This window comes from Plectropomus leopardus, chromosome 1 (assembly GCF_008729295.1).
Source record: "Plectropomus leopardus isolate mb chromosome 1, YSFRI_Pleo_2.0, whole genome shotgun sequence".
Lineage (NCBI taxonomy): Eukaryota > Metazoa > Chordata > Actinopteri > Perciformes > Serranidae > Plectropomus > Plectropomus leopardus.
This window is the reverse complement of record NC_056463.1, coordinates 33,977,922-34,004,972: the sequence shown is the minus strand read 5'-3', so window position 1 is coordinate 34,004,972 and position 27,051 is coordinate 33,977,922. Positions and strand designations below refer to the sequence as shown.

The 27,051-nt window shown below is 38.7% G+C and overlaps 2 protein-coding genes across 3 annotated transcripts in view; both read left to right on the top strand.

Moving 5' to 3' along the window:
* Positions 1–13,763, top strand: part of rhpn2 (rhophilin, Rho GTPase binding protein 2) — a 34,750-nt gene extending 20,987 nt beyond the window's left edge. Inside the window, 12 exon segments of the mRNA XM_042484238.1 lie at positions 251–328; positions 793–917; positions 2,076–2,242; positions 4,281–4,468; positions 4,660–4,816; positions 6,389–6,508; positions 7,760–7,954; positions 8,360–8,436; positions 10,353–10,499; positions 11,590–11,745; positions 13,481–13,549; positions 13,552–13,763. Of these exon segments, the coding sequence (XP_042340172.1) occupies positions 251–328; positions 793–917; positions 2,076–2,242; positions 4,281–4,468; positions 4,660–4,816; positions 6,389–6,508; positions 7,760–7,954; positions 8,360–8,436; positions 10,353–10,499; positions 11,590–11,745; positions 13,481–13,549; positions 13,552–13,749 (1,677 nt within the window). The 3' untranslated portion in view covers positions 13,750–13,763.
* Positions 13,764–17,231: 3,468 nt separating this feature from the next.
* Positions 17,232–27,051, top strand: part of cep89 (centrosomal protein 89) — an 81,056-nt gene continuing 71,236 nt past the window's right edge. For both annotated transcript variants that reach the window (XM_042484220.1, XM_042484229.1), the window contains exons 1-5: positions 17,232–17,466; positions 18,102–18,208; positions 19,408–19,554; positions 20,817–21,012; positions 26,701–26,752. In XM_042484220.1, the coding sequence (XP_042340154.1) occupies positions 17,425–17,466; positions 18,102–18,208; positions 19,408–19,554; positions 20,817–21,012; positions 26,701–26,752 (544 nt within the window). In that variant the 5' untranslated portion in view covers positions 17,232–17,424. The remainder of the gene's footprint in view (positions 17,467–18,101; positions 18,209–19,407; positions 19,555–20,816; positions 21,013–26,700; positions 26,753–27,051) is intronic.

Below are 27,051 nucleotides of genomic sequence, written 5' to 3'. Positions count from 1 at the left end.
CCTCACTCTGTTATTGACTATGTGTTTTCTTCCTCTCTGGCTGGCTCTGATAGAGTTAAGCTCTCATCAGCCTACTTGGCTCAGCACAATTGGACATGGCTTCAGTGTTGAGTTAAGAGTGATGTGGATTAGTTGTGAGAAAGGTTGCCAGTAACTGAAAGGTCAAATGATTGAGCCATTCAGAGCGCTCCCAAACAACAGTACATATACATACTGTCTTGAGATGTTGAGTTTTATTTGTTTCCGACAGGACTTCATCTTGGAGCACTACAGTGAAGACCGAAATAGCTTTGAAGATGAGATTGCTGACCTGATGGACCTGCGACAGGTAGTGTTTGCGCGCGCGCACACACACACACACACACACACACACACACACACACACAAACACAGTCTGATCTGACATTATACTATATGGTAATCATCACTGATGTGTGGATTTTTAACCAGTATATTGGGTGCGGAGGTAACCAGTATATGTGCGGTGGGAGACACGCCCCCTTTCATAAATCACAAGCACATTGTAATGGGGAGGTATCTTTGTACAATTCACAATTGTATTACCCCGTAATAATATAATAGTAATAAAATGTCTAGCACCCATATTTTCTACCACACAAATCCCCATGAAATGTTTTGTTAGTGAAAAGGTTGGTTCACCCAAATCACATAAACATCTGAGGTTTTGAGATATTTGTCTCTGAGTGAGACTTTGTCTATCTAGAGGCTGCAAATGAGAAAAAAACTTCATTACAGCAGAATGTATCAGATCTTTTTTCTTTCATGTTATAGGCCTGCAGAACACCAAGTCGGGATGAAGCCGGGGTGGAACTGCTGGCAAAATACTTCGGCCATCTTCCTCTGATGGAGAGCCGATTTTTCTCCCCATCACGCCAGACTGGCATCTTCTTCACCTGGTACACACCAGTTTTTAATAATTAGCACCAATTAAAAAGATGACTATAATAACAACACCACTTCTACTACTACCACAACTAGTAGTACTACTTCTTCTTATGATAATGATAAAATAAAATAAAAATAATAATAATAATGACAACAACTGATTCATGAAATTCTTCATAGGATACTGCTAAAATAAAACTGAGGGCAAGATAAGACCAATGCAAATATTAACATAATATAATGTAAGATAATATTACCTTAACTGACTGTAAGATGGAAAGGCAACAGGTGAGATTACTGCATTGTTAACATAGAAAATAAGAATATTATAGAAAAAGCTGTCCTGCTCTTTAATCTAGCTGCCTTAAGCCCCAACACCAGGGTTTTCTCAAAGCCTTTGAGCTTAAGCAGCAAAGGCTCAGTCATGTTACTTTCTTAAATCCACGCATCACATACAGTATCAGTCAATGTATATCTCTGACAGAAGACACCAGACTGTGCCGTGACCCACAGGAGAGATTTATTAAAAGGACTAGTTTGATCACAGCTTTTTGATTTGGTCTACCTGCATTTTACGCCTGTTAAAAGCAGAGAGCTGTAATCTGCACGAGAAGACAAAGTCAAAACACTTACTGTAGAATTCTCTTTAAAAATTTAAAAGTCAAAGTGGGTCTGAAAGAAGCAATTTCTGCTCATGTTATTGTTATCAGATAAGTCATTAATACTGAATCTTATCGGTGGAGTTTTCTGGGGCAATTAAATCAATTCACACTCATTTGGAGTGAATTTTATGACATTAGGCACTAAGTATATGAAAAGCATCTGACCCTCATCTGACCTCATGCTTAATGCACTTTATTCATTCATGCAGCAGAGGAGGAGAAGATTAGCGTAAACCGTCATAACCTTTAGTTGTGATGTCAAATGTTTTTTTACAACACATTGTGACAAACAGGCTTTTATTCTTGCTGTATTAACTTGCTTAATCCCTACCTACAGAGAGTATTTTTTTAAACTTGAAATGCCATATTCCTTACTACTAGCTGTATCTCTTAAATTGTTTCTTTTTTTTTGCTTTTAGTCAACATCATTTTATTTTTAAGGTACTCTGTGACTGTTTTGATTTGTGTTTTTTAAAAAAAGTGACAGCTTATGCCTCTTTCCTTCAGGTATGACTCCTTCACAGGAGTACCAGTATGCCAACAGAACCTGTCACTGGAGAAGGCCAGCATCCTCTTCAACATGGCCGCCCTCTATTCTCAGATCGGTACCCGAAGTAACAGACAGACGATAGCCGGCCTTGAAGAGGCCATCTCTTCCTTTCAGAAGGCGGCAGGTAGGAAGAGATGGGAGCCACAAAGTGGTTTAATACTTTGTCAGCACTCATCCACTCCACTGTCTCTATCTCCCCTCTCTTAAGCTCCCGTGTGTGTGTAACAGCAGCGGCTAAGCAGTGGCTGAGCCCCACTTGCTGCAAAACACCACACAAAAATTGCCAGGTGTAGTGGTTCACTCAAACTGAATATGCTGTTCCCCTTGCACACATTTCCTAATGACCTTGACATTAAATCGGCACACTGTTCAGAAAAAGCACACTGGTATGAACTCAGCCTTATTTTCAGAATTTGTGCCAGCCTCCACCCTCTGACTTCTGCTTCATGACGGAGAATGAACGCAGTTGATATTTCTTTGGCTCCTTGTCATGTGGCTGGGCTCCAGAGAAGCACCCATCACATGGACTGGTTTCCCAACCCTTTGAGGTTTCAGGAAGCTCAGACGAGTCTTGATAGAATTATGACTTGGCAGTATGAGCAGTATCGCAGTATAATTACAGCTGTGAGAAGGCCATAGCTCTGGTGATGTTGCTTTATTGGCTATAATTTGGGCTTGTACTAAGTAAAAACAATTATGTTGTTATGAGGAACATTGTCACCAGTGTACAGAGCCAGTAATAAACTGAGCTGGGAGGTGAGATGCAGGGATGCTCTCTGTAGATGGGCTGCTGCAGTGCTCTTTAGCCAGGGACATGGGGAGGTTCAGAGGGTGGGAGGAGCCAGCCAACAATGGCAGAACCTTAGAGGAAGACTGGCGAGGCAGCGCTCTGTTATTAAGTTGTCTACATCTCTCTGCTGCTAGGTTATTAATCTGTAAAATAAGAGGGAGGCGCTCTCAGTTGGAATGCAGATGGTCGTATTGCTTCCATTGAACATGAAAAACTAATTTAAGAAGGTTTGTGTCTTGGCGCAACTTTAAAGAAGCAAGCAGAGATTGATCTCAAGTGAGCACTGGATACTGTAGTAAAAGCAGCAAAACCAGGGAGAGGAACAAACTGGATCACCTCATTCTCCGTGTGGAACCCTTTAAAACATAGAGTGTCAGTAATTAGGGTTACTGTGCCAGCATGCTGAAGTCATTTCATCAAACCAGCAAACTAAGCCTCTCCAAAATGGACCATTTGATTTTTGCCCATGAGTGTTCACTGTTGCCAGGCCAACTATACAGTCAGGCTACTACCAGTAGTGCTAACTATTATTATCAAAGTAACTTGTTAAATGCTGTGAGGTCACATTTCATAATTCTGGACTAGACAGAGGACAGTCTCTCTGATAACCTCTCTCTTTTCCCCACTGATCTTCTGTCCACACATGAGACCAAAACCCAAAGTAGTATTCACTGTGTAGATATTATCTTGTCTATAGGACTTCACAGCCTTCCAGGTGACCTAAAGCATTTCGTGTTTTCTTGGAATAATTTGCGTCTGCTGGGCCTCTAAAAGTCTCAAAGTATCTTAAATTACACTTTTTAAATAAAGATTAGGCCTTAAAGGTCATTGAATAGTCTTAAAATTGAATTTGTGATGTCTTAATTGCAAATTTATTTTCTAATGTTACAAGTCTTTTTACTTTATACTTGCTCTTACATATTTAATTTAGTTTAGTTTAGTTTAGATTGGTTTAGTTTAGTTGCACTCAATTAAAAACTGTGTTTAAATCCAGAATTTAAAAAAAAATGTGTCAGGAGAGGTCAAAAAGCCAGAGGTTCATACAACTTGAAAACTAACAAAAACTAAGAAAAGACAAACAACAAACAAACAAAATGAACAAAAAACCCCAAATTAATATAAGCTGATGGCAAAACTAAGATTGACCTAATTTACTTTAATAACCATATTCCTATATAAAACCTCCCCTGCTCAGGACTACATATGTCTTGCTTTGCTAGAATAAGAAAAAGATGACTATTCAAAAATCAGTTGGAAATTTGATTAAAAATGATATGGAAAAGGTCTTAAAAAACATTGAATTGCAGTGTCTGATGACTATAGATACTCTGGTTTGATTTCAAGCTTTACCGAGCTCTTGTTTTCCCACCAGGTATCCTGAACCACCTGAAGGAAACGTTCACCCACACCCCCAGCTACGACATGAGCCCGGCCATGCTCAGTATGTTGATTCGGATGATGCTAGCTCAGGCTCAGGAGTGCCTGTTTGAGAAGACTGCGCTGCCTGGGATCCGAAACCAGTTCAGTCCCCTAATGAAAATGGCTCAAGAGGCTGCAAAGGTAAATAGCAGCAAAGACACACACATTTCTTACATCATTTAGGCAGAGTGTTGTTGCTTTAGCTGTTGACTCAGTGGAATATACTGTAGGTACAGTGAATGTAAAATAATAATGTCACCACTGTCAGATCCCTCACGTCCATCAGTGCTCTTAACGTCCTCTCAGTAACTCTATCCTCCTTTTCCTGGCAGGTCTCTGAAATCTACGACCATGTTCATCAGTCCATGATCCAGACACCAATCAAAGACAATGTCCCATTCTTCTGGTCCACCATGTCGCAAGTCAAAACCAACCACTACCGCTCCATGGCACACTACTTTGTAGCCTCAGCTCTCCTGGACCACCAGTGTAAGAAAAACTGAAAGATGATGATTGTTTTCAACAGATTTGTATGTAAAAGATGGTACAGGGAGGTGGATCTGAGTCCACAATTTATAGAGGGAAAAATGAAAAACTTAAGTGATTTGGGATTCAAGCTACGTTACATGAGCATGCACATTATTCCATTTTCTGCTTGTGAAAAGCAGTCCTGTCAGAGCAGGACTATTTTTGCATTTATTTGCATATAGTGTGCCCTGCATCAGGAACAGAGAGTGGCCTAGATGCTAAACAGAGACAGGTGTCCTCTTCACAGACATACTTTAACACACAGTCATTTAATAATCCTCTAATTAAGTGGCAATGTCAACACATATCAAGTATTGCCTCCTTCCCTTTGAACAACAGCACAGGTTGAGTTTACATCAACAGAGTTTTATCTACTCTATTCATGAGCAACCTCCACCCCCACTCTGTCTGCACAGCTACTGAACAAGTTTGTCAGATCTATCTGTCCTGTGGTATTACTTTGGCTTTTGGCTGCTCAGGTGTAAAACAACCCCTGGATTGTTGTTATAAGACTTAAGCTGCCTGGTTTATACACCCTGGAAAACCTGGTCGGTCTCTTAAAGCGCTGTTGGGCCTGCTGGGTTGCTCAGATGGCTGGACTGAACCACAGCAAGCCACAATGCTGTTACATAACAGCTATTTAGAGACACACACACACACACACACATACACACACACACACACACACACACTGGCACACACACATCCCATGGTAAAGAGAGGCTAAGTTTCCAGGAACTTGGTGGCAGCATGGACAGCGCGAGTGAGAATGAAGGAAAAAAGAGAGATGGTTGGAGCGAGTGAATGTGAGGTGATGGACTGTAGACTGCTGGAGGCTTACAGTTATGTAGCTTCTTACACTGCCTACATCATCAAGTGGCAAAGAGTGCCAGTTAGAGAGCCAGCGAATGAGTGAGAGAGGAAGGGAAGGATATTTAGTTGGAGAAGAAACCCCTAGTGGAGCGGATGCTAATTTTGTATCATACTTTTGTAGTTTTTGGCGGCTTGTTATTATTTTTGACACGGTAAAGACTTCACAACTAATAATATCGTTGAAAAAAAAAAGATTAATTTCAGCTCTGTACTGGGTTCATGATTCAAACTGCCCTACCGCTACACATTAACATTGTTGCAGTTTAACTGAAAACCAAGTTAAACAATATACAGCAGATTTTCTAGAGTTTGCAGTGGATGGTCATAGTCTTACCCAGCGCTATGAGCGAGACAGGACTGAATAGAGGAACGATGGAGCGAAGCAGCTTTGAGTTTGGCAGCTCATTAACGGATTCCTGTGTGAATGAGGAGAATAGAGCAATTACCCGCAGGACTGTAGAGAGAGCACTCAGCCCAGAGACAGGAGAGAATGAAGACTGCTGTAGTAAACAGATGAAGTGCAAACACAAAGCGATCTCGTCATCACATCATGTCATTCCAGAGTGTTTGCTATTTGTTTGAGTGTTGACCCAGATCTCAGTGGTGGACAACATTCAGTTTTCTGTTAATTTTAACACTGATTTTTGACTGTGTGTTCAGTGGGTCTCAGTGACGATGAAGACCAGCAGGAGAAGACCCTGTCTCAGGTCTATGACCGTCTTCCTGAGGGACGCTCTCCTCTCGACATCCTGAAAAAGAAAGAAGAACGTGAACGCATTGGTAAGCATATAAGCTGGGCACAGCAGAAGGCAAAGCAAGACAATAGAACACAGTAGAGTGCCAAAAACTAGGGATGCAACGATTTCAAAGTCCAGGGCTGATACTAATACTGATGTGGTTTTTATTTGTATTTGTTTAGGGGTCTTTTGATTGTTTTTGTTGCTCATCACCCTCTTCCTATGTTTTCAAAAGAAATCAAGCCATTTTTTTAGGTATCAAAGAGTCTTAAAGTAATTTAGTCCTTCATTACACTACCTTTGAATAAGCACAAATTCAATCAGACACATTTATGAAACAACCTTAAGTTTAACTTTCTTTCACATGAAAAGTAACCTTTTAAACAAAGCAAATATACCTGCCTCAAAAGCTTTTTTATTGTCGTTATCATAATTCCCTCTCAAATATCTATTTTATATTGTTCAAACAGCTATGTTTATTCAAGCTTTGCACCAAAAAATACATTTTACTAGATGACATTGAACATGATAACATTATAAGTTTCCTGCTAACACTGCTAATGCTAACTAGCTCTCCTCCTGCTTATTTCAACACTGATTCCATCATCGTCGGGCACAAACCTTGTATCGTATCTGTTTTCTGTATGTTTTCTTTTTTTTTTTGGTCTGAATTAATTTCATTGGTCCCCCTCTACATCCATCAGCGGGTTTTACCATTTCTCAACCAATTAAATGTATTTTAAAAAAACATGACTAAACCACTTATCTCCATTGGATCCTTTTAAAAACCCCTTTTTTCTCTAATTCCTGAAAAACAGCAGTTTTAGAGATAGGAGGTCTGCACCTGACAGCAGCGATTTATTGTTTACCTTTGAGCATTATCATGAAAAAAAAAGGCAACGTCCCCTAATATGCTGATAGTGAGTTTACTGGGTCTTCGAAGGCGTCCACCTTTTTTATCCCAAACACATTTGCAGTTGTCCTGGGGATGACGGGTGACATTAGTCTCAAGCCCTGCTTTTTAACCTGCACAAATATGATGTGACAACGAAAAAACATCGGCCACTGCCATCAGTGAATGTCATGTTATTTGCCAATAGGTTGATGGGAGTCTACAAGGTGAATATCGGCTCATACTGATATTTGGACTGCAAACTGGTGCATCCCTACTATTAACAGCAGACCTGACTCTCTTTTCATCTCTGTCCCTCTTCTTTCCTCTTTATTCTCTTATTCACCCCCCCCCCCCCCCCCCCTCCCCCTGTCCTGTGGTGATTCTCCATCTTCCTCCCAGGTAAAGCACACATTCGTCGAGCCATACTGGGTCACGAAGAGGCTCTAAGGATCTACAGTTTGTGCCACCACTTGAACAAGTTGGACGTCCTGCAGGACATTTTAAAAGCCAGTCACCAGCGGTCGCTCAACAAGTGCAGTGACAGTGAGGATGAGGAAGAGTTCACTGACTACATGGAGGCCCCAGACATCATCTGTGAGTCTCTGTTTTTAACAGAAGAAAAACAATTAGAGCAACTGTTTATTTGGAGTCTCTGAGACAACAGCTCTTCTCCTTGTGGTTGACATAGAAACTAATCTTAGTCACCTTAGTGTCACCACAACAAACAGTTCACGAAAGACACTAATGTCAAACAGCAGCAGTGTGTTCATTTGTGAGCTTTGTCTCTCAGGAAACGGTTCATAAAAAGGCTGCAGTGTTATTTGCCACTCCTGCTGCAATCAGATATGTGATAAGTGGCATTTCATTCCAGGTACAGCTGATGTAATGTTTACACTGCTAACTCCCTGCCCGTCTCCCTGCAAGGCATCAGTTGAAATGTGGTTGTGACAGTAAACACTGTCGAATAACAGCTTTGTTTGTCTCTCTTTCCCTCTTTAGCTAAAACAGAGCACAAAGCAGAGATGGAGGTTCCTACAGCCACAAAGGTGAAAGTCACAGACTTCTTCCAGAGGCTGGTATGTGGGTTACTAATATTTTTCCACTTACATTGCCCTTTTTCTGTACACACTGGTTGGTTTATTCATCAAGTGACATGAAATTGCTCTGGATTTGTGTTTCAGACGTGGGCAATTTACTTGTTTTTCAACACCCAGAGTGTATTTTTTGTTATTTCTGAATACAACCAGCCGAGGGTGAATCTCCTGGAGGCTTTGGCACATTTGACCAACATCCAGTCCAAAATCTTATCTTGTTTTCAAAGCCCTCTGGACTTCCATCCATAGCAACAAATGCAGAACTAACACTAACCACAGACAGAGGTGCTCTGACCCTGGTGTGAGCGTCATGGTGGTGACTGATGGGGGTGTGGGGTGAGGCACTGGCATCATCTGTCACTGGAACTGCAATCTTTTGGTCACTTACTCTGAAACATACATTCAGTTGCAAGTCTCTTTTTTCATCTAGCACAGTTTATAATTACTACAACAAAAAACAGGCTTCAATTTTAGGGTGACTAAGCAACGGCTCAGTAAGGAGGACAGGGGTCAGGGCAGACGATCCCAGACAGCAGGTGTCAGGAGTCTCTGTGAATCAGTACCAATGGTTTCTGTTGTGAAATCCAACCTAGCTCTTCATTAACAGCAACAAGACCCAAACCCCTCTGGATCCACAGATAGATAAAGAGAAGATAAATCTGTCACAGTCTCTTCATATAATCACTAGTTATAATAAACCATTTGAAACCTAAGCATATTGGCTGGATTTCTTTCAAAAAAATGGGAAGAGGGCAATGAGAAGCTTAACACAAAATGGCTCAAAAATTAGGAAGAAATTAGTCAAAAGTTACAAGAAAATGACCTGAAAATAAGAAAAATAAACATCATTAAAAAAACACAAACAAAAAAACAAAACTGAAGAAAATTAAAAGAAAGAGGTAAATATTAAAAATATTTTCTTTCTGTAACATAGTATTATGTTTTATGTTTCTCTGGACATTTTCCCTAATTTTTTGATAATATCTAATAATCTTCCCCTGCTAATTTTCTGGTCATTTTCTTGTCACTTTTTACTTTTAGTGAGCAGGGATGAGAGGTATTATCTTGGGGTTACATAGGATTGATTGTTGAGAAGAGATTTTCCCATCTGATAAGAAGTGTATTAATGGGACATTAATTAATTGGACAGGTTTTTCAGCATTTTAAAAAGCAGGACATGCTTTTGTTCTATAATAACAAATTTTTAAATGTTTAACAGAAAGTAACTGATGACAATTTTAATTGATTTAGTCATTTTAGTCATTTTACAATTAAAAAAAGCACTTTCTTAAATATGACTGCTTTCAAAGGAAGGTTTATTTATTATTTTACTGTCTTTGTGTCTGACAAAAAAGAAGCACTTCAGCCAAGTTTTTGGATTTTCTGTACTAAAATGTATTGAATAGAATGAATTGATAATCGCACACACACTTTGGTCATGCAGCTATAACTGTGCAGTGTGGTAGGTGCTGCATATCTGCAGGTCAACATTCAGGCAGGCATAACTGTTCAGTATGTTGAGAATGTTTTTCATATGAATCACTTTGTTTAAAGAGTACACAAAGGATTATGTGCCTTTTCAAAGGGAAACGTGACTGCCCTGGTGAGAGAGCAATTCTGAAAAAAAGGGGGCTGGTGTAACAGAGATTTATCATCGGCCACATGACTTTATGTACGACCTTAGTGTACACACAGTGTAGATACAAACAAATCATAGATGTGGACTTTGATTATGTTTAAAGAGCCTGTAAGAACACAAGAAAGGATTATTATACTGGATTTTTTTTCCAAGACTGTCACCAAAAACTTAAAATTCTTCAAAGTAGGATACTATGCGCTTAGGTCAAAAAAACCCGTAACCATACTGATTCTTGCATCGCCACACTGTCTCCACTCAGGGCCCTCTGACAGTCTTCTCAGCCAAGCAGCGGTGGACGGCCCCACGCACAATATGCCTTTGTACAGAAGACAGAGACCTGGGCTTCACCCTGAAGGGAGAAGCACCAGTCCAGGTGGTTTCGTTGGACCCCCTCTGCCCGGCTGCTGTGAGTTAACCTATATTCCTTACCTTTGGCAGAACATTGGAAGATAGCTAGATTTTGTTTTGCCTTAGAATAAACTGTGGTGACCAACTGGAGGTCATAGTTTACTCTTATCTTTATTAACTGATGGGTCACAGGTTGAGTCTGTAGTTTCACACTCAGGGCAGGGGAACGGTGTCCATCATCTGCAGGCTGTTAGCAATAATTCAACAAGGTATGTTATTTTAGAGCACACAAGATATTTCCGGGCCCATGTTCTGTTAAACTTTAACAAAACCCAGATGCATAGGTTTCTTAATATTAACTCCCTGACACATTATTAACTAGCTGGAGGTAACTCTGTCTATAGTGGAAGGACTAACAGTTTGAAACTTCATGCATGCTTGCACCCTGAATATCAAATAAGTTCCAATGACATACTCTGATTTACTCAGAGAACCATTGATTACATAAAGTAATTCTCGGAAACCTAACAAGGATTCAGCCTCAAAGAATGTTTTGGAGGCGCTCCCGCCCCCTCTGCAGCCGCTCTGGCTACTAATTTAATTAAGAATCAGAGTGTATTTACTCTCTGCAGTGCTTTGCAGTCTGACAGCTCATTAAGAGGTGCTGACAAAGAGCAGACTCTTATTAGGGCCTGCAGGCTATGCAGAGAAACAGATTAGTAGTATTACATAAGCCTAACTAGGCCAAACTCCTTATAACTTTTAATACTGCATTCAACAGAATTTCTTTTGGGGCTGCCTGATTCTCAGATGTTGTTGGCCTGCCTCTGGCGAGCACAGATCAAGTTATCAGACAGGAATAGCCGAGCTCATGTAGATAAGACAGATTTCCCACAGTGATGAAGTAATGTGCCCTGGTACACACACACAGTCCACCAAATGTTTGGCCTTTGTTTGGGACTAAACCTCAGTGTTTTCTCTGCTGATCCCAGCTGCCTCCAGGGTGTTGAAGTAAAGTAGGTGAACCTGACTCGGTTGCCTTTTTTCAACAAACCTCCAGCTGTAAATATTTACTCTGTCTGCTGCAGCGTGGGGACATTTCACTGGCCCTCCTCCCTGACTCCTGCTCTTCTTTGTGTCTTTTCCAGGCTGATGGTCTGAAAGAGGGCGACTACATTGTTGCAGTGGGCGGCACAGATTGCAAATGGTTGGGTGTGAGTGATGTGATGCGGCTCCTGAAGGATGTCAGTGAGGAGGGGATCGAAATCCAGGTGATCAGCGTCATGGACAGCAACCCTTCAATGGTATGACATGCCTTCTAGTCTTCCTATTGGCTGAGAAAAAAGTTATCTATCTGGTTTCCTCGACTGACAGCAAAATTGTTCGTTTAAATTACTGAACTACGCGGTTAGAGTTTCAGATTTCTCCTTTGAGGTAGTGTTTCCTGCCAAGGTAAGTTGTCTAAACAGTTTCCCATGAGAAATCTTTGGATATGATATAGTGTGTAAAACAGATTCCAGCTCTTTACATTTTTAAATAATTTGACCAGAGAGTAAGATGGAAAATTTACAGAAGAAAAGTTTTTATTTAGTTGGATTGTGGAGGAAATGGTTAATGAGCCAGTAGCTTGATTATCAGGACAAAGAGCTAAATGCATTTATTTTTAGGCTTATTCTCAGTGGAACATGCACAGGGTGGACAGAAAGAGCAATGTCTAGCAAAATGCAATCCAATTTTTGTTAGAAAATGACAGAGAAAATTATTTAATGGTACCATACTATGCAAATTTTCAGGTTTTACTTGTATTTGGGGTTTCTACTAGAACATGTCAACATGCTTTGATTTTCAGAAAAAAGAAAACAAAAACATGTTTTTTTTCATACTGTCTGCCTGATGATACCTGTATCCACCCTTTGTTGAAAACGCTCAGTTTTAGTGCCTGTCTCTTAAATGCCTCCTCCCGAAAAAGCCCAGTCTGCTCTGATTGGTCAATGTTTCCGGGTCTTACACATTTGTGTTCTTGGTATCTTTGCAGTGTCATTGCAGAGGGGAATGACTTTAACAGCACTGTAGCAGCAGTTTCTACCTTTATATAGTACAGTTGTGACGTCACAACTTCACAGAAGTCCTGATGGCTCATTTCAAGACACAGTTTTACTATAATAATAGTAAAAAGATATGTAAATATGTCTCTTACATCATGCAACCTTTAATTCTTCAGGTTTTTAAGGAGTTGATAAAACTGCTTCTGTTATTTTTCTTCCTACCTATGCATGTTTCATATTAGGCACAGCTGCTTCACAATAGTCTGTTAATGATTCTGGGTACATATTGACCTAATGGACTTAAAACAGTGAGAAAATGTCTAAGTTAAATTGCTCACTTATTGACCTAATATATTGACTGAGACTGTATGTCATCCAGAGTGACTCTTTGATTAAAGCTACAGTTGGTAATGTTTATAAAAATTACTATTTGGAAATGTCACTACATAGTGACAGTAGTACATGAGACAGATCTATGGAAAAATGTTCCTCCTTCTCATAGTGTCTGGTTTGTGGCTGAACGAAAACAACCAATCTGAGCTGAGGAGTCTCTAACACAGCTATCAAACATGTCAATCTGCTGATGAACTGCAGTCATACAAGGCAGTGCTGATTAATAATGAATCAAGAGTCTTTTACTGCATTGCATATTTATTGCATGAAATGTTTTAAGAAATATTATAGTGTATTATTATGTAAGTTTTGTTCCGGCTGGTGGGTGGTGCTTTGGTTCAGCTTGACTGTTTTCAACATGGCAGCTGGGTCACAAATGTTCTCCTTTTACAGCTTAACAGTACACTAAAATGTTTTTCTAAAAATATAAAAAGAAATAGGCAAAGCATCTTTTATCTGTCTCATGTACTGTACATGTCAAGATATCTTGACAGTTTTAGCGAATATGACAAAAACATATTTTTGTAAAACTTCGCTGCAGCTTTAAACAAACAATGACTATCACTTTCCACTAACTGTCACCGTCCATCTCCCTGTCCAGCCTACCAAGAGTGCCACCTTCTGCGGAAACCTGCCTAAGACCTACTCCATGATCTGTCTGGCCTATGACTTGGCGAAGACAAGAAATCAAAGTCCCGCAAAGTAACCAAGAAGCCATCCTTCCTAAGCTGGGGTCTGAAGAACCGCCTGAAAAGCGCCAGCACCCTCAGCCTTCCCACAGCCGACAACTCGGGCGCTCTCCCCTGGAATAAACCTTGTCCCACCTTCCCCAGCTCCAGCTCCTACAACAACGACAGTGCCCTCTACTGAGCCAGCTGCAGACTCTTTACTGTCTACAAAAGTGTGCATATCAGGCCTAGTATGGCTGTACTGTGTTGTACCCATACTGGACCTGCTATAACTATGGTACAGTACCAGCCCTTTGGTGTTTCCACTGGAATACTGAGAAGTAGTGCATTAAGCTTGTTTGTCACCATTACGATGACATTCCTGCCAGCTACCTTGTAAAGTGGCTGTGCCAAAAACTGTACATACATGGGTGCCTTTGTTGGTACAAGGGCGCCTTTCCAGCACAGCTCAGTACCTGAAGTAAACTGCGCTGCTCATTAGACATAATGGGAAATCATTCTGTACCATGCCAGTATGCGTACAGCACAGTACAACTGCACAGTGGGAAAAACAAGTTATCATTCCAGTCTCTCTCTCTCTCTCTCTCTCTCTCTCTGTCTCTCTCTCTCTCTCTCTCTCTCTATATATATATATATATATATATATATATATTTATTTATACTCAGCACTGAGACAGGCCTCAAAGCTTAACTGTCATCTCAGTATGTTTTGTTGATGAAAACTCTCCAGACAGAATTGAAGGAACAAACACACCCAGAGCCAGTTTCTACTTGACTGCAAAGGGGTAATTTGATTGTGGTTCAAACAGTCCCTTGTTAGTTCCATTGTGTACTGATGTAGCTGTGCACTGTGCAATTAAGTTTCCTGTGCGTCCTCAATATCTGTTTCATACTGTAAATGCTAAGGAGTAGGTCATGTTGCAATCAGTGGATCAGTTTTGGGGTTTTGAATACATTTTCTAAACAGATATGTAGAAGTTATAAACCTTGTTGCAGTATGTTAAACAGTGATTGAGGGAAAAACAAATTGTGCTGTGCAGTTGTTTTTTGGGGAGAGTTAATGAATGCAATGTTTTATAAGCTGCTAAAAAAAGCACATATATACCTTTGTCGTGTATTATTGTCACTTTTGTATTTGTGAGACAGCCTTTGAGGATTCTTGTGTCTGCTGAGTGTCTTGCCTGGGACACAGTGTAAATGGAAATATTGGTATTTGTACCAGTTATGCCACAGACCAAAATGCCTCCGTGTCCCTAATATGCCAGGATGACCTCATCCTGACTCATCGTACCCAGTTCTGGCCCTCTTGTATCAGTTTGTCCATTTGTAAAAAAGAGCTGTGTGTCTCTCTGTTAATGTGAATCTTGATGTAGTTAAAAGGTTACTTTGCCTCCAGAAGGGAAGAATGTGGGCAGACCGATGACGTTCCTGCACCGTACCCGGACAGCCGGTCACCCAGCAGTGACTTCGATCAAAGCCCGCAGTCAGGTTTCTACTATTCATCTAAATCCTTGTCACATCCCATATTTTACTGACACTCTGCAGTGTTGGACTATCTCTTTATCTACAAAGTAGATTCTTAAAACACATTTGATAATCAAATTATTTATGTAATAAAAAAAAATGCACACAAAAAAATTATATATATACCTGTATGTTGTAGGTTTCAGAACTAGTTTGTGAATGGTCAGGTTCTGAATTTTTGCACGCTGGATTTCTCGGTTGGTTTCTTGGAGGAATGTATTTTACTAGCCTTGCTTAATCCTTTGGTGAACTCATATACTGGTACATTTTGTCTTTGTAAAGATGTTCTTAAAATGTTTTTAAACCGTAACACTGAGAAGATGTAACACTCTTTACTGTCTCTGTTTACCTAATGTGGTGTCTTAAGTGCCATTTATGCTTAGTCACAAAGAAAATTGTTATAAGAAGTATAAAAAAAGAGTATAAAGTATAACATGAATTTGCAGTTATTGATTACAAAGTGCATACAGAGGGTGTTGTAGACTTAACAGATCTATCCATGCATTTCAGCATGCATAGTGATCTTAATGCCTTGGTCTATATGCAGAGGGTTATTTTACCTGTTTGTCTGAAGGTTTCAGGTTGCCTTTGCTTCTTTCTTTGTACTTTGTACTGCATAGCAACTCTGGTGTGAATGTTTTCTCTGTAAGTCTTTGTGTCGTATGTATAAACTCAGATTTCAATAAAAGGGGACAAAACTAATTTTCTTGGATTTTTCTTTTTTCAACAGTTATATATTTGATTTTGCATATCTGAGTGATTGAAACTACCAAGCAGGTTGGGAATGAGTGGAATGAGGTTTGAGCGCAGCCAACACACACAAAGTCAACACTCATGGGTTTGGAGCTCTCAAGAGTCTGTCCTGGGATCACATGACATCCTAATCTGCCATCACGGAAACACAAGAGAAACAACATTTGATGAAGTTTTACCCATCAAGCCACTCTTAACCCATACCAGTCACGGTCTTCGAGTAATGTCAGTGTCTTTGTGTGTTTTTATACTATAGCATGTGTGTTATTTTATGCGGTAGGTTGTTTTACAAAAATAAAAGAGCTGACTGTTTATTGTCAAAGCTTTGAACTTTAAAATGAATCCCCCTTTGGGCAAATTCACCTCAGAATTTAGGTTTATTTTAGTCAGTTAAAATTAACATTGCAGGAACCAGATCTGCTGACTTTTCGATATAAGATTCATACTTCCACCATTTCTAAGGGCAAAGAGGAGCACTTGAAAAATCTAATTTTCAGCTGATTTATAGTCCATAGTTGAAAATACATGATTTTTGTGAAGTATATTATTACAATCACTGTGTATAATACAGGTGGGTATGCAACTACATGGATGGGTGGATAGTATGACAAAATATGTTTTCCCTTTCTGTCCAAGCTCTGAGAATCTCAATTCCATCAATCAAGGGATTAGGGACTGTTTGTTATTTATGAGTGGGGAGGGGGTGAGGCAAAAAAAGGAGATTTGGCAAATATATTTAAGCACTGGGGAGTGGCCTATGTTTTTTATTTTGGCTTAGTGTAAGGACATAAAACTTTAAATAGCTGCATTTTGTATTTAAGAACCCCTGAACCCCAGAATTTGACTATAGGCTTGTGGGGCACGTTTTCTTTAAAAAAAAAAAAATGCAAAACTTATACTATTTTCCACAGCCAGAAACTATAAAAACAGAAAATGTTGTTGAAGTTTTACATTTTGGATTGCTGGATGCTCTGTCATATGATATGTCCGTATCCTTTTTATTTATTTATTCATTTATTTTTTTTACTAATATGTGATTTTTGGAGACATCCAATTTTATGCTGTACATTGTATGCAAAATAAATAACATAGTCCGTTCACTGAAGAAGAAAGAAAGAAAGAACGAAAAAGAAAGACTTCCTCATAACACGTCCATGCTGTGTGCTGACAGAGAGGTGACAGTTGACCATTCAGTGGAACGACATCGCCCCCTGTCGGCCTGGCCGCCTGTCGGTAAGGACGTCGTTGCTAGGTCAATCATACCAGTCGCTGATTGGCTTCTCCCCTCGCTTTAAGCCAATCAGCACTACTTTTATACCGAGGTACCTCCTTGTGGTGAAGCGTCTAGATACGAGGGATGTGCAGGCAGACAGCCTGTTGAACGTAGTTAGCTTGCCCATTTTTCCTCTGTTGTTTAAGGGCAAAAGAGGAAATATGCTTTTAAACACATTTCAACGACGAGTAAACTTTTCTAATACTATTTGACTAAAGGAATGGCGGCCAGACGAGTCAGGCTTTTCGCCTAAACTGAAACAACAACTTTAGTCGGTTTAGGAAGGGTCAAAAACCCATTTCCACCATGTTAAAATTCAGCTTCAGGAGGGAGAAAGACAAGGACTTTGTAAGTTTTGTGTCTTTTACCATTTTTTTTTTTAATTCACCATGTTATTTTTTTAGCTAGCTTGGCGTTTAGCTTAAACGAGTCTAAACATTTAGCTTACATTAACCCAGCGTTAGATAACTTCTGTGGTGAGCTAACGTTAGATCAGCGTCAGCGTTAGGTAAATATTGTTGCTAACGTTAATACGGCTTGTGTTTGGAATTCATTGTCTTGACCAAAATTAAAACGGCGAGTAAACAGAGTGGCACATTGTTCAGCACCTCTCTGCTGTTATTTAGCTTTAGAAAGGCAGCTGAAGTCTGTGTGACAGCTGAATGCTGGGTATATTATGGACAAAATAATGTTACATTCATAGTGGTGTTTCCAATGGAAACACTCCACTGCTGTAACTGCTGTTTGAATACTTCAGTGTTTGGTATCACATTGATCAACTGACCATGTTGTGATTCTGTTATCATCATTGTTATCCTTCCCATTATAGCCTCCTTGTCTTTCCTTGATTAGTGTATGAAACAGTTATTTAATGTTCTAGCTAAAACTCTACCCCACCATTGTCATAGGACACATATTGTTTGTTAATGTTTGTCTCTGTGATATTAACCCTCTCCCTGACCTTTCCTGTATGTGTTGTGTAGAAGCACATAGCGCATGGTCTGATCCCTGCTGCCTCCATTGCTCCCAAGCCTGCTGTGCCTCGTACCCCACCCCCACGCAGCCCAAACCCCTCGCCTGAGAGACCCAGGTACCTCTCCAACACCTCCAACCTCCAACACCCCTTCATTTTGCTGTGTTTCCCTGTTGAACCACTTTTTTGTTAGCCTAGCACAGTGTTGAGTGAAGTACTCAAAAGCCACACTTGAGTAAAAGTACAAATATATTGCCAGAACATGACATTGATAGAAGTTAGTCACCTATTAGAATATTACGTGAATAAAAGTATTTGACATTTTCTATACTTAAGTATCAAAAGTGTTTTATGGTATTGAAAGTGCTTAGTATTGAAATGCTGGAAATTGAAAAGAAGGCAGTGAGAATTTTGAGAATTATGACATTTATTTCTTTGTATCATACACCATGTTTAAAGAGCAAAATCCAGTTTTTCCTTCTCTCCCATCTCTTCATTTGTCCCCCCTTCCTTTCTTCCTTCCTTCCCTGCTTTGTAGTAAGTAAATAAAATATAGCAGAGTAAAAGGTAAAGTGGGATAAAGTGAAAGTTGACAAAAATGTAAAAACTCAGGAAAAGTACAGATACTCCTCAAAAATACTTAAGCACTGTAACAAAGTATTATCATCGCCACACCGTTTTGCAATTGCGGTGAAACACAAGCTCACCGATTTGTCTGGTTCACAGGCTATTATTTTGTAATGTTTAGTCTGTTTGACTTTCAATAAGGACTGAAATAATTGTCTCTGTTAAGAAAGGTGAAGGTACGGCGAAGCTTAGTGATGAAAAACTCAGTAATGGCAACAGTCTTCTGCATCACAAACTTAACTGATAAAGCAGGATTGAATCTTTTTCTTCTCAAACTTAACATACTGTATCTGATCAACCTGGTCAACAGTATTTTATTTCATTTTATTGTATTTAACCTGTATTTAACAGGGAACTGTCCTATAGAGATTCAAGAATATTTTGTCAATGGTGCCCTGGCCAAGACAGCAGCATGATGGATTTTATATAAAAGAACAAACAGACTAAAAACACAAGAGCAAAAGTAAAAAAAAACTAAAAATAAAGAGCCATTTTACCATTTTACATGTTGGATTTTAAAACAATGCTATCAAACTCATCTTTTAGGGAACTTGAAGCAGAGGCTCCCTTTTCTAACAATGTGCGACACCAACATCAACATCAGAAATAATAAACTCTGACTTTTTTTTTTAAATGTGGTAAGCAGCATCCTTATATTATACAATGTCTCTCTTTTCATCCATCTGCAGATCAGCCTTAGCAGCAGCCATCTTGTCTTCTTCGCTCACTGGACAGACATGGGCCATCCCCCCTGCACGGCCGAGGTCTTTCTCTGCGAGTGATCAGTCAGAGTCCTTCATATCTGAGCCAAACATCAGCAAAGCACTTTTTAACAGGTAAACTCCCTCTGGCAAATACACCAGTGTTATCACAAACTTTGTGACAAACGATTCTAACTACAAGAGGTGACTCCAATTTTAAATCTGACCTGGGGGTGTATTTTTCAAGCGTGTCACAGTAAGTTCAAAATGGAACAACATTGGACCTACTTTAAGGATTACCTGAGCTCTCTCAACGGAGAATTCCATGAGAATTTACAAGAGCAAAAGAGATGTTTGTAAAAAGTGACGTGACCTTAAAACACTAAAAACATCGACACATAGTTTATGTGGTTATTCTTCATTTTTTGATATTTTTGGCTGTGTACATGCATATGATTTACAGTTTGGCAAGTGTGTAGTTTTGTTAAATCTTGGAATTTCCAGTTCAGCTTCTACAGTAAATCTAAAATACACTGTGTAAACAAAACTGTTAAACTGATACTATGAAGTGCAAAAAATGAGCCACTGAAACCCATTAAACTGCATTTTTTGATCCCACAGCCATCAAAGCATAAAAACACGCATTCATTGTATTATTTCTAGGTGTCATTCTGGGCTTTTGCCTTGGAATTTGTAAGTTTTACTATTTTCCACCTGAACAAGTCTTTTATTTTTCTATTGTATTTATTTAATTATTTTTTATTTTTTTTTTTTTTTACCGTTTTGGCATATGGAGAAAAGACATGCTATTTCTACCAAGTGCACTGTCACGTCAATGTTGCTGTAAATCATTGACATATCCCAGGCTGTGATAATCAAAATCAATCTACTTTGCATGTAGTATATTGAAAAATAATACTTTTTTTAAAAATCTAAAAACATGAAAAAAATTGGTATCTAAAGGGTAAAAAGTTCTGGATATGAATGAAAATTTCTTATTTATGGTTAGGACTAAATTTTGGTGTAAGATTACCTCAATGAAAATAGAAAATAATATCAATGTATAATAATTTTAAAGCTTGATTTTGAGAAGTGCTTTTTGTGCACAGAGTGATACGAGTGTGTGTAATATTAAAGGGGCCCTAAGGGTTAAAAATGGCTGAATTCCATTAGCTGTTTTGGGAGAAATGTCCTTGTATCGTGTGTTCTTGCATTGTGTCCTATTGGTATGGCTCATTGGAAGAGAACAGATACACTGCTAATGTTATTAGGTCTTGTGCTTTTTCCTGCTATGACAAGTCAAAATTTCTTTTGTGAAAAAGACCTGCTGCAGAACTTTAATAGCTTGTATTACCCTCCACTGTTACTGTGAGATATTAATCTCTTACCTTCCTCAGAGACAGATGGTCAGAAGATTTCGATAGCCGACCACGCCTGCCCTCCTCTGACCACTCAGAGGAGGAGCTGGAGGACAAGGAAGAGGACGTGGAGAGTGAAGAGGACAGGGAAGAAGAGCATGTTTACCAAACTCTTGACAGACGGGAGGATTGTTCAATCACAGAGCCCGTCTATTCCACGCCACTGAAACCTAAGGTAAGATTTTACTGGAAGATTGCATTGTTCTGTGTAAGCAACTTTTCAACAAGAAAGCAGGTGGTTCCAACATGGTCCTTAATGTATCAAAAACAAAGGAGCTTATCACTGATTTTAGAAAAAAACAACAAGTACTTAAAAGTAGCTCCCCTCATAACAAGGAAGTAGCGATTGTTGACGCCTACAAATATTTGGGAGCACTGTTCGACTCTCTCTTAGCTCTCAGTTAACTCATATAAAGCATCATTCAAAGTCCTTCATTCTGTTTGCTGTCATGCTGTTAAACCTAGACATTAGTCTCTGAGAATGAACATTTTATTTTGCTATCCTGGGTATTCACCGCTTGTTTATCCTTTGTCTTGTTACCTTATTTATTTACTTGTTTATTTTTTCATTGTCTTTTTCAACTTTGAACTGTGTACTCCTTGCTCGGCCCTTGTGTGTTTTCACTACTTAGAGGGCCACACGAGGACGCCAGTTTGCAAGTCGACATATCGATTTAGTTAGTTATTGTGTCTGACATACTCCTTGCTCCTGTCTGCTCTTCGTTTGTAAACGTTTGTATGGTCTGTGGACTGTAAAAATCAAAGTGCCCTTTGGCATTAATAAAGTTGTTTGAATTGAACTGACTTAATCCCAATTGAAAAAATGTTGTCATTGAAAACAAATGAAAACAATTCTTCCCACCATAAATAACTGCTGTTAAAGATCTTTTTAGTGAACAAGTTAACCTGCATTTTGACTCTTTAGTCCAGCAGAGGACTGGAGTCAATAGTCCATGTTATAGTAGGAAAGACAGGTTCAGGTGTGATTAATTCCCTAAATAACAACACACATTATATTCTAGCAAGACAGTTTTAGGGCCCTGTGTGTACACTGTAATGGCCTACTGAGACATCATGATTGAAATCTGTTACACTTTTTACTTTCTTGCTATGAAAAGTCAGGATACCTGCTTTCTAAACTGTTGTATTGAGAGAAGAAAACTATTCTTTCTCAAATATCTGTTATACTAGGTTCAGTTTGTGTTCAGTTTGTGTTATCGCTGAAGCATGGACATTGTTATACCAGCCTGACCCACTGGGAGGCACAGTTATACACACAAAAAAGGAAATGTAGTCTCTTTCTAGTCTTTTATTGTTGAGATGTGATTTGCACAGTTTACTGTCACAGGATTTTGCTCTTAGGCAGTTACATAAATTTTGCTTGCAGTGTTGAGATGTCCTTTTAGTATTCCTGAATCACTACTTTCTTTTTGCTGTTGGTTTCTTTTTTCCCCACAATCTGTTTATTGATTTTTGTCAATAGAACAGTTAGAAAAGACACAAATAATTGGTCAGTCCAATAGAGATGAAATAAAAGCATGTATTAAGCAAGTATTAAGTAAAATAGAAAATATACAAAACCAAGACAGGACTAAAACAAGCTAACGTCAGCGTTAGGTAAATGTTGTTGCTAACGTTAATACGGCTTGTGTTTAGAATTCATTGTCTTGACCAAAATTAAAACGGCGAGTAAACAGAGTGGCACATTGTCCAGCACCTCTCTGCTGTTATTTAGCTTTAGAAAGGCAGCTGAAGTCTGTGTGACAGCTGAATGCTGGGTATATTATGGACAAAATAATGTTACATTCATAGTGGTGTTTCCAATGGAAACACTCCACTGCTGTAACTGCTGTTTGAATACTTCAGTGTTTGGTATCACATTGATCAACTGACCATGTTGTGATTCTGTTATCATCATTGTTATCCTTCCCATTATAGCCTCCTTGTCTTTCCTTAATTAGTGTATGAAACAGTTATTTAATGTTCTAGCTAAAACTCTACCCCACCATTGTCATAGGACACATAGATAATTGGTCAGTCCAATAGAGATGAAATAAAAGCAAGTATTAAGTAAAATAGAAAATATACAAAACCAAGACAGGACTAAAACAAGATGAATACTACAAATCAAATCTGCACCCAGACCAGACAAAAACAAAAAAAGGATGTAAATACATGTGTATAATGATGGTTGTCTGTCAGACAGTTGCCTGTCACATCGCAATCTAATGTCCCTAAAATACATGATCGATCATTCAGGAATATCTGAAAAGTCCAGCTCTCGTATATGCTTGAAAAAGGGCTCTTTCCTTCATTATGCACCTGATTCTTTCTAGCTTGACAAAATGAAGGACTTCCCTTATCCATAGAGTGTGGGAAGGAAGTAAAGGAGACTTAAACTTAATACTAAGCATCTGGTTAAAGCTGTTGGCTTCAGTACCATGGCAGGATTTCTATGTAATTTATTTAAGTATATCCTGAGACTTATCACATAATGACTTTATTTGTGTAGCACTTATCTAAAAAAGTGCTTCACAAAGTGCATAAGAACAAAACTAATAAATATATACAATAAACAAAATACAATAAATAAAACAGAACAAAAGAACAAATGCACAAATCAGGCATTAAAAGGAAAAGCTCTGCTATAAAAACTATGTTTCAAGCAATGATTTAAAGACAGGCAATGTGTTAGGAAGCCTAAGCTCTTTGGGCAGAGGCTGCCGTCGGAAAGTCCAAATAATCTTCTTTCCTAACCACTTTTCCTTAACCTCTACAGAAAATGTCATGAAGTCAAGGAAACTTGTGAAGGAGAATTCTTAGGGACTTAGGGAAAAAACACTGCAGTGTTATCCCTGGCTCTGTAATGATGCAACGGTGGATGTTATTGGCGTGGGTCTGCTGTGATGAAACTACAGTGTTCAGATGCTGGACTACTAAAAGCACATCCTCACTGTATTGGTTTTTATGCACCAAATATTTTTAATTATATTAAATATTTATTTTAAATATATTTAATTATATTTTTTAACTATCTGTTTTCTTTTAAATACTTTGAGCGTTGATTTGCTGCCTTCTTGAAGGATTTTGTGATGCAGATCTTAAAAAGTTTGCTATAAATTAGGATTATTATTATTATTATTAGTAGTAGTAGTTATAGTAGTATTAGTAATATTATTATTGCTGTTGTTGACGATAATGATAATGTCGATATTATTGTTATTACTTTGCCCAGTGTGTTTTTACGTTGTTGTTCCATGCGTATCATAAAGGCTAAATGACAACAACCTAGTGAAAAATATAACATTTATAGCAAGGTTAGAATTAAAATAAAAAGTAATTTAGGCTCCCAGTCATGGAGGTGAATTGTAACGTTGTCTCAGGTGACGGTTGCTCCCACTGACCGTCTTTCTCATATTTATCGCCATGAATCCTATTATGATTATATAAAAATATTTGTTTTAACAATTTTAGCAAGATATGTACATCCTGTAAGACCTACTAGTGTTCAAACATGCTGAATTAGAAAACGTCATCTGTCTCAAAGCACCCCCTGGTATTATGGTTAAAATGCTAATTATGATCTTATAGAGATGTTTATTGTCACTCCGGTTATAGAATTACAATCTCATGAAATATTTTGGCTAGAAGCTCCATTATAGAAAAGAGTAAATAGTTAATATTAAATACATATAATGTGTATATATACGTATTTTTGTAGAATATATAGCCCACATTCAGGGCAAAGACCAGATTTTAAGCTTGTGGCATGGTGGTCGATGTGGCACGTTGCTTTAAATGTTGCTGTAGCAAGGAATTGTGGGATGGATATCCCCTTTCCTCTGGTAAAGGATTGTACACTGTATCTTATTGCTGAAAGAGATAATAAAGGAAGCATTGAAGCACCTTTTCCTTAATATTGGGAGAATTCAAACAGCTCTTATCATGGCAGCTGCTCAGATACTTCCAGTTAGGAACCCTCCTAAGCCAAAAGGACTATTCAGCCGTAGCAAGAGGCTTCCAGAGCGTGGGGGCCATAGTGGCAGAAGCCAGGTCACCTTTAGTCGCTAGCCTTGAACTCGGGACTAGTAAGAGTGGACTAGAGGATCTAGGACCACGATCAGGAACATCAGGAGTCAGAAGTTCAGTTATATAGCTTGGGACTAAACCATGTTGATCCGGCAATCAGGTGGCAACAATTTAGTCTTATTCTAACCCTGTAATTTCATAGAAAATTGACTGTAATTGCAACATATGGTAGTCACTGACAGTAGGATATTAGCAAATGGTACTTTTTCCCCAACCACACACCTGAAATATCTCTCTCTACCTGCTTATAGTGAAGTCTGTCCCACGGTCTGTGTCTGTAATTTCTGCCTGTGGGATCTCTTCCCAATTATTATATCCCAAGAGTCTGCTCTCTCACAGACTCTATTCCATTTTTCTATTCTATTCATGCTCTTGTCCTGCTACATGGGGTTGCTCACCTGTAATGGTCCCAGTGGGCTCTTTGTCCCCTGCCAGTTTTTCTTCCCAGGTTATCAGAGTCTCGCTGCCAGCTACTTTATTTATCAGTTAAAGTTAGCTGAAAATATTATAACATTTTATTTTTTTAACAGTATTTATTGTCTTTATTAACAAATCATGTAAAATGATACATTACAATCAACTCAATCAATCAACATTTACATCCATACACACACTCATGTACAGTATCAAAAGCAGCACAAAATAATAAAAGATAGTGAGTAAAAGAGGGAAAGAAAGACCGCAGTACACATTCATATATAGGATACATTGGGTCCCAATATTATTAAATAATCATTAATTTCCACTGTCTCCACTCAACCACTATGGTATTACTTGTCATTGTCCATCGGTTTTGGCATGCCAAGAGCATATTCAAAAGAGATTTTACCTTTGGAAAATGTGACAGTCCAGTGCGTGTAGCAACATTCGATATCAGTTAGTACTGATGACCTATATCTCTCCATAGATAATGAGTATACATAAAAATAAATTGATTTAATCTAGAAAAGAAAAGAAAAGAAAAGAAAAGAAAAAGAAGTCTGATCCTTTATTCCTTTCCCTTATATCCTTGTTAACATTTTAACTTTCTTTAATATAGTAGTGTATTGTAAAAGAATGATTTACCACCATACAAATGTGATCCATAAGAAAAATCTGTCTGTGCTGTCATAAATCAACAGGATTGTCAACAGACAGCCACATTTAGCCGCTCTTTATCATTCAGAGTGAGGATGTGGGTTAGTGTAAGAAGTTAAACTAGCAAGTGTTTCTGTTATTTTGTTCACCCCATTTGTAGGCAGGCTGAATAGCAGAAACACAGCTCAACAGCACCACAGACTGCAGACTCCAAACTAACAATACAGTTCAATTAACATCTCTCTGAATAACTTTCATTAAGGTGCAATTTATTGCAAGACTGTTATATTAAACTGCATTAGGTTTACCTAATAAACTGCCAATTGAGTGTATACACATTTTTTTTATCATTTGATAGGTGTTCCTAGTGCCATTCGACACATAATTATGGTGTGAAATAAACAGGTTATAGCCTCAGAGCATTCTTCTGCCTGCCACAGTTATGTATTTTGTCTTGCTCTTTTCACCACTGTGACTCATTCAAATTGCTTGAATGTGTCTCTGAAGATTTGCAACAATAAATGCACCGGCAAGATCTTATTTTCCATATTTTGACAATGGCCATAAAGGCAGTGGTCTCTGAAACAGCCCTGCACAAAAGGGATCCAGACAGTGGGGCTTTTGAAATCTCTTTGTAAAGATGTACTCATTATCTGTCTGACTGCATGTCTGTTGGTGTTGCCTGTCTGTCTTTCAGGCCAGCCCACCCCAGCTGATTCAGATGTCTGGCAGGAGAGTGCCTTCTCCAGGTACTAACTTGAACTTCACACTAATGGGAGATGGGCGGACTAGTATTGGCAGATGTTACACAAGTGAATGAACACAGCAGTGACAAACTCGTAATCTGTCAGTAATGGCAAAATAACCCTGGCTATGAATAGGGCTAAATGCTGAGTATGATGTAATGAAGCAATCCATGGTAGATTTACCTTAGATTGCTGTTTATATTAAAATTATACACAGCCAAAGAAGCTGTGAAGGATGCTTTTTGAAGTTACCATGGTGATTTAACCAGGTTAAAAAACAGCGCCTTCATAGCACAGGAAAC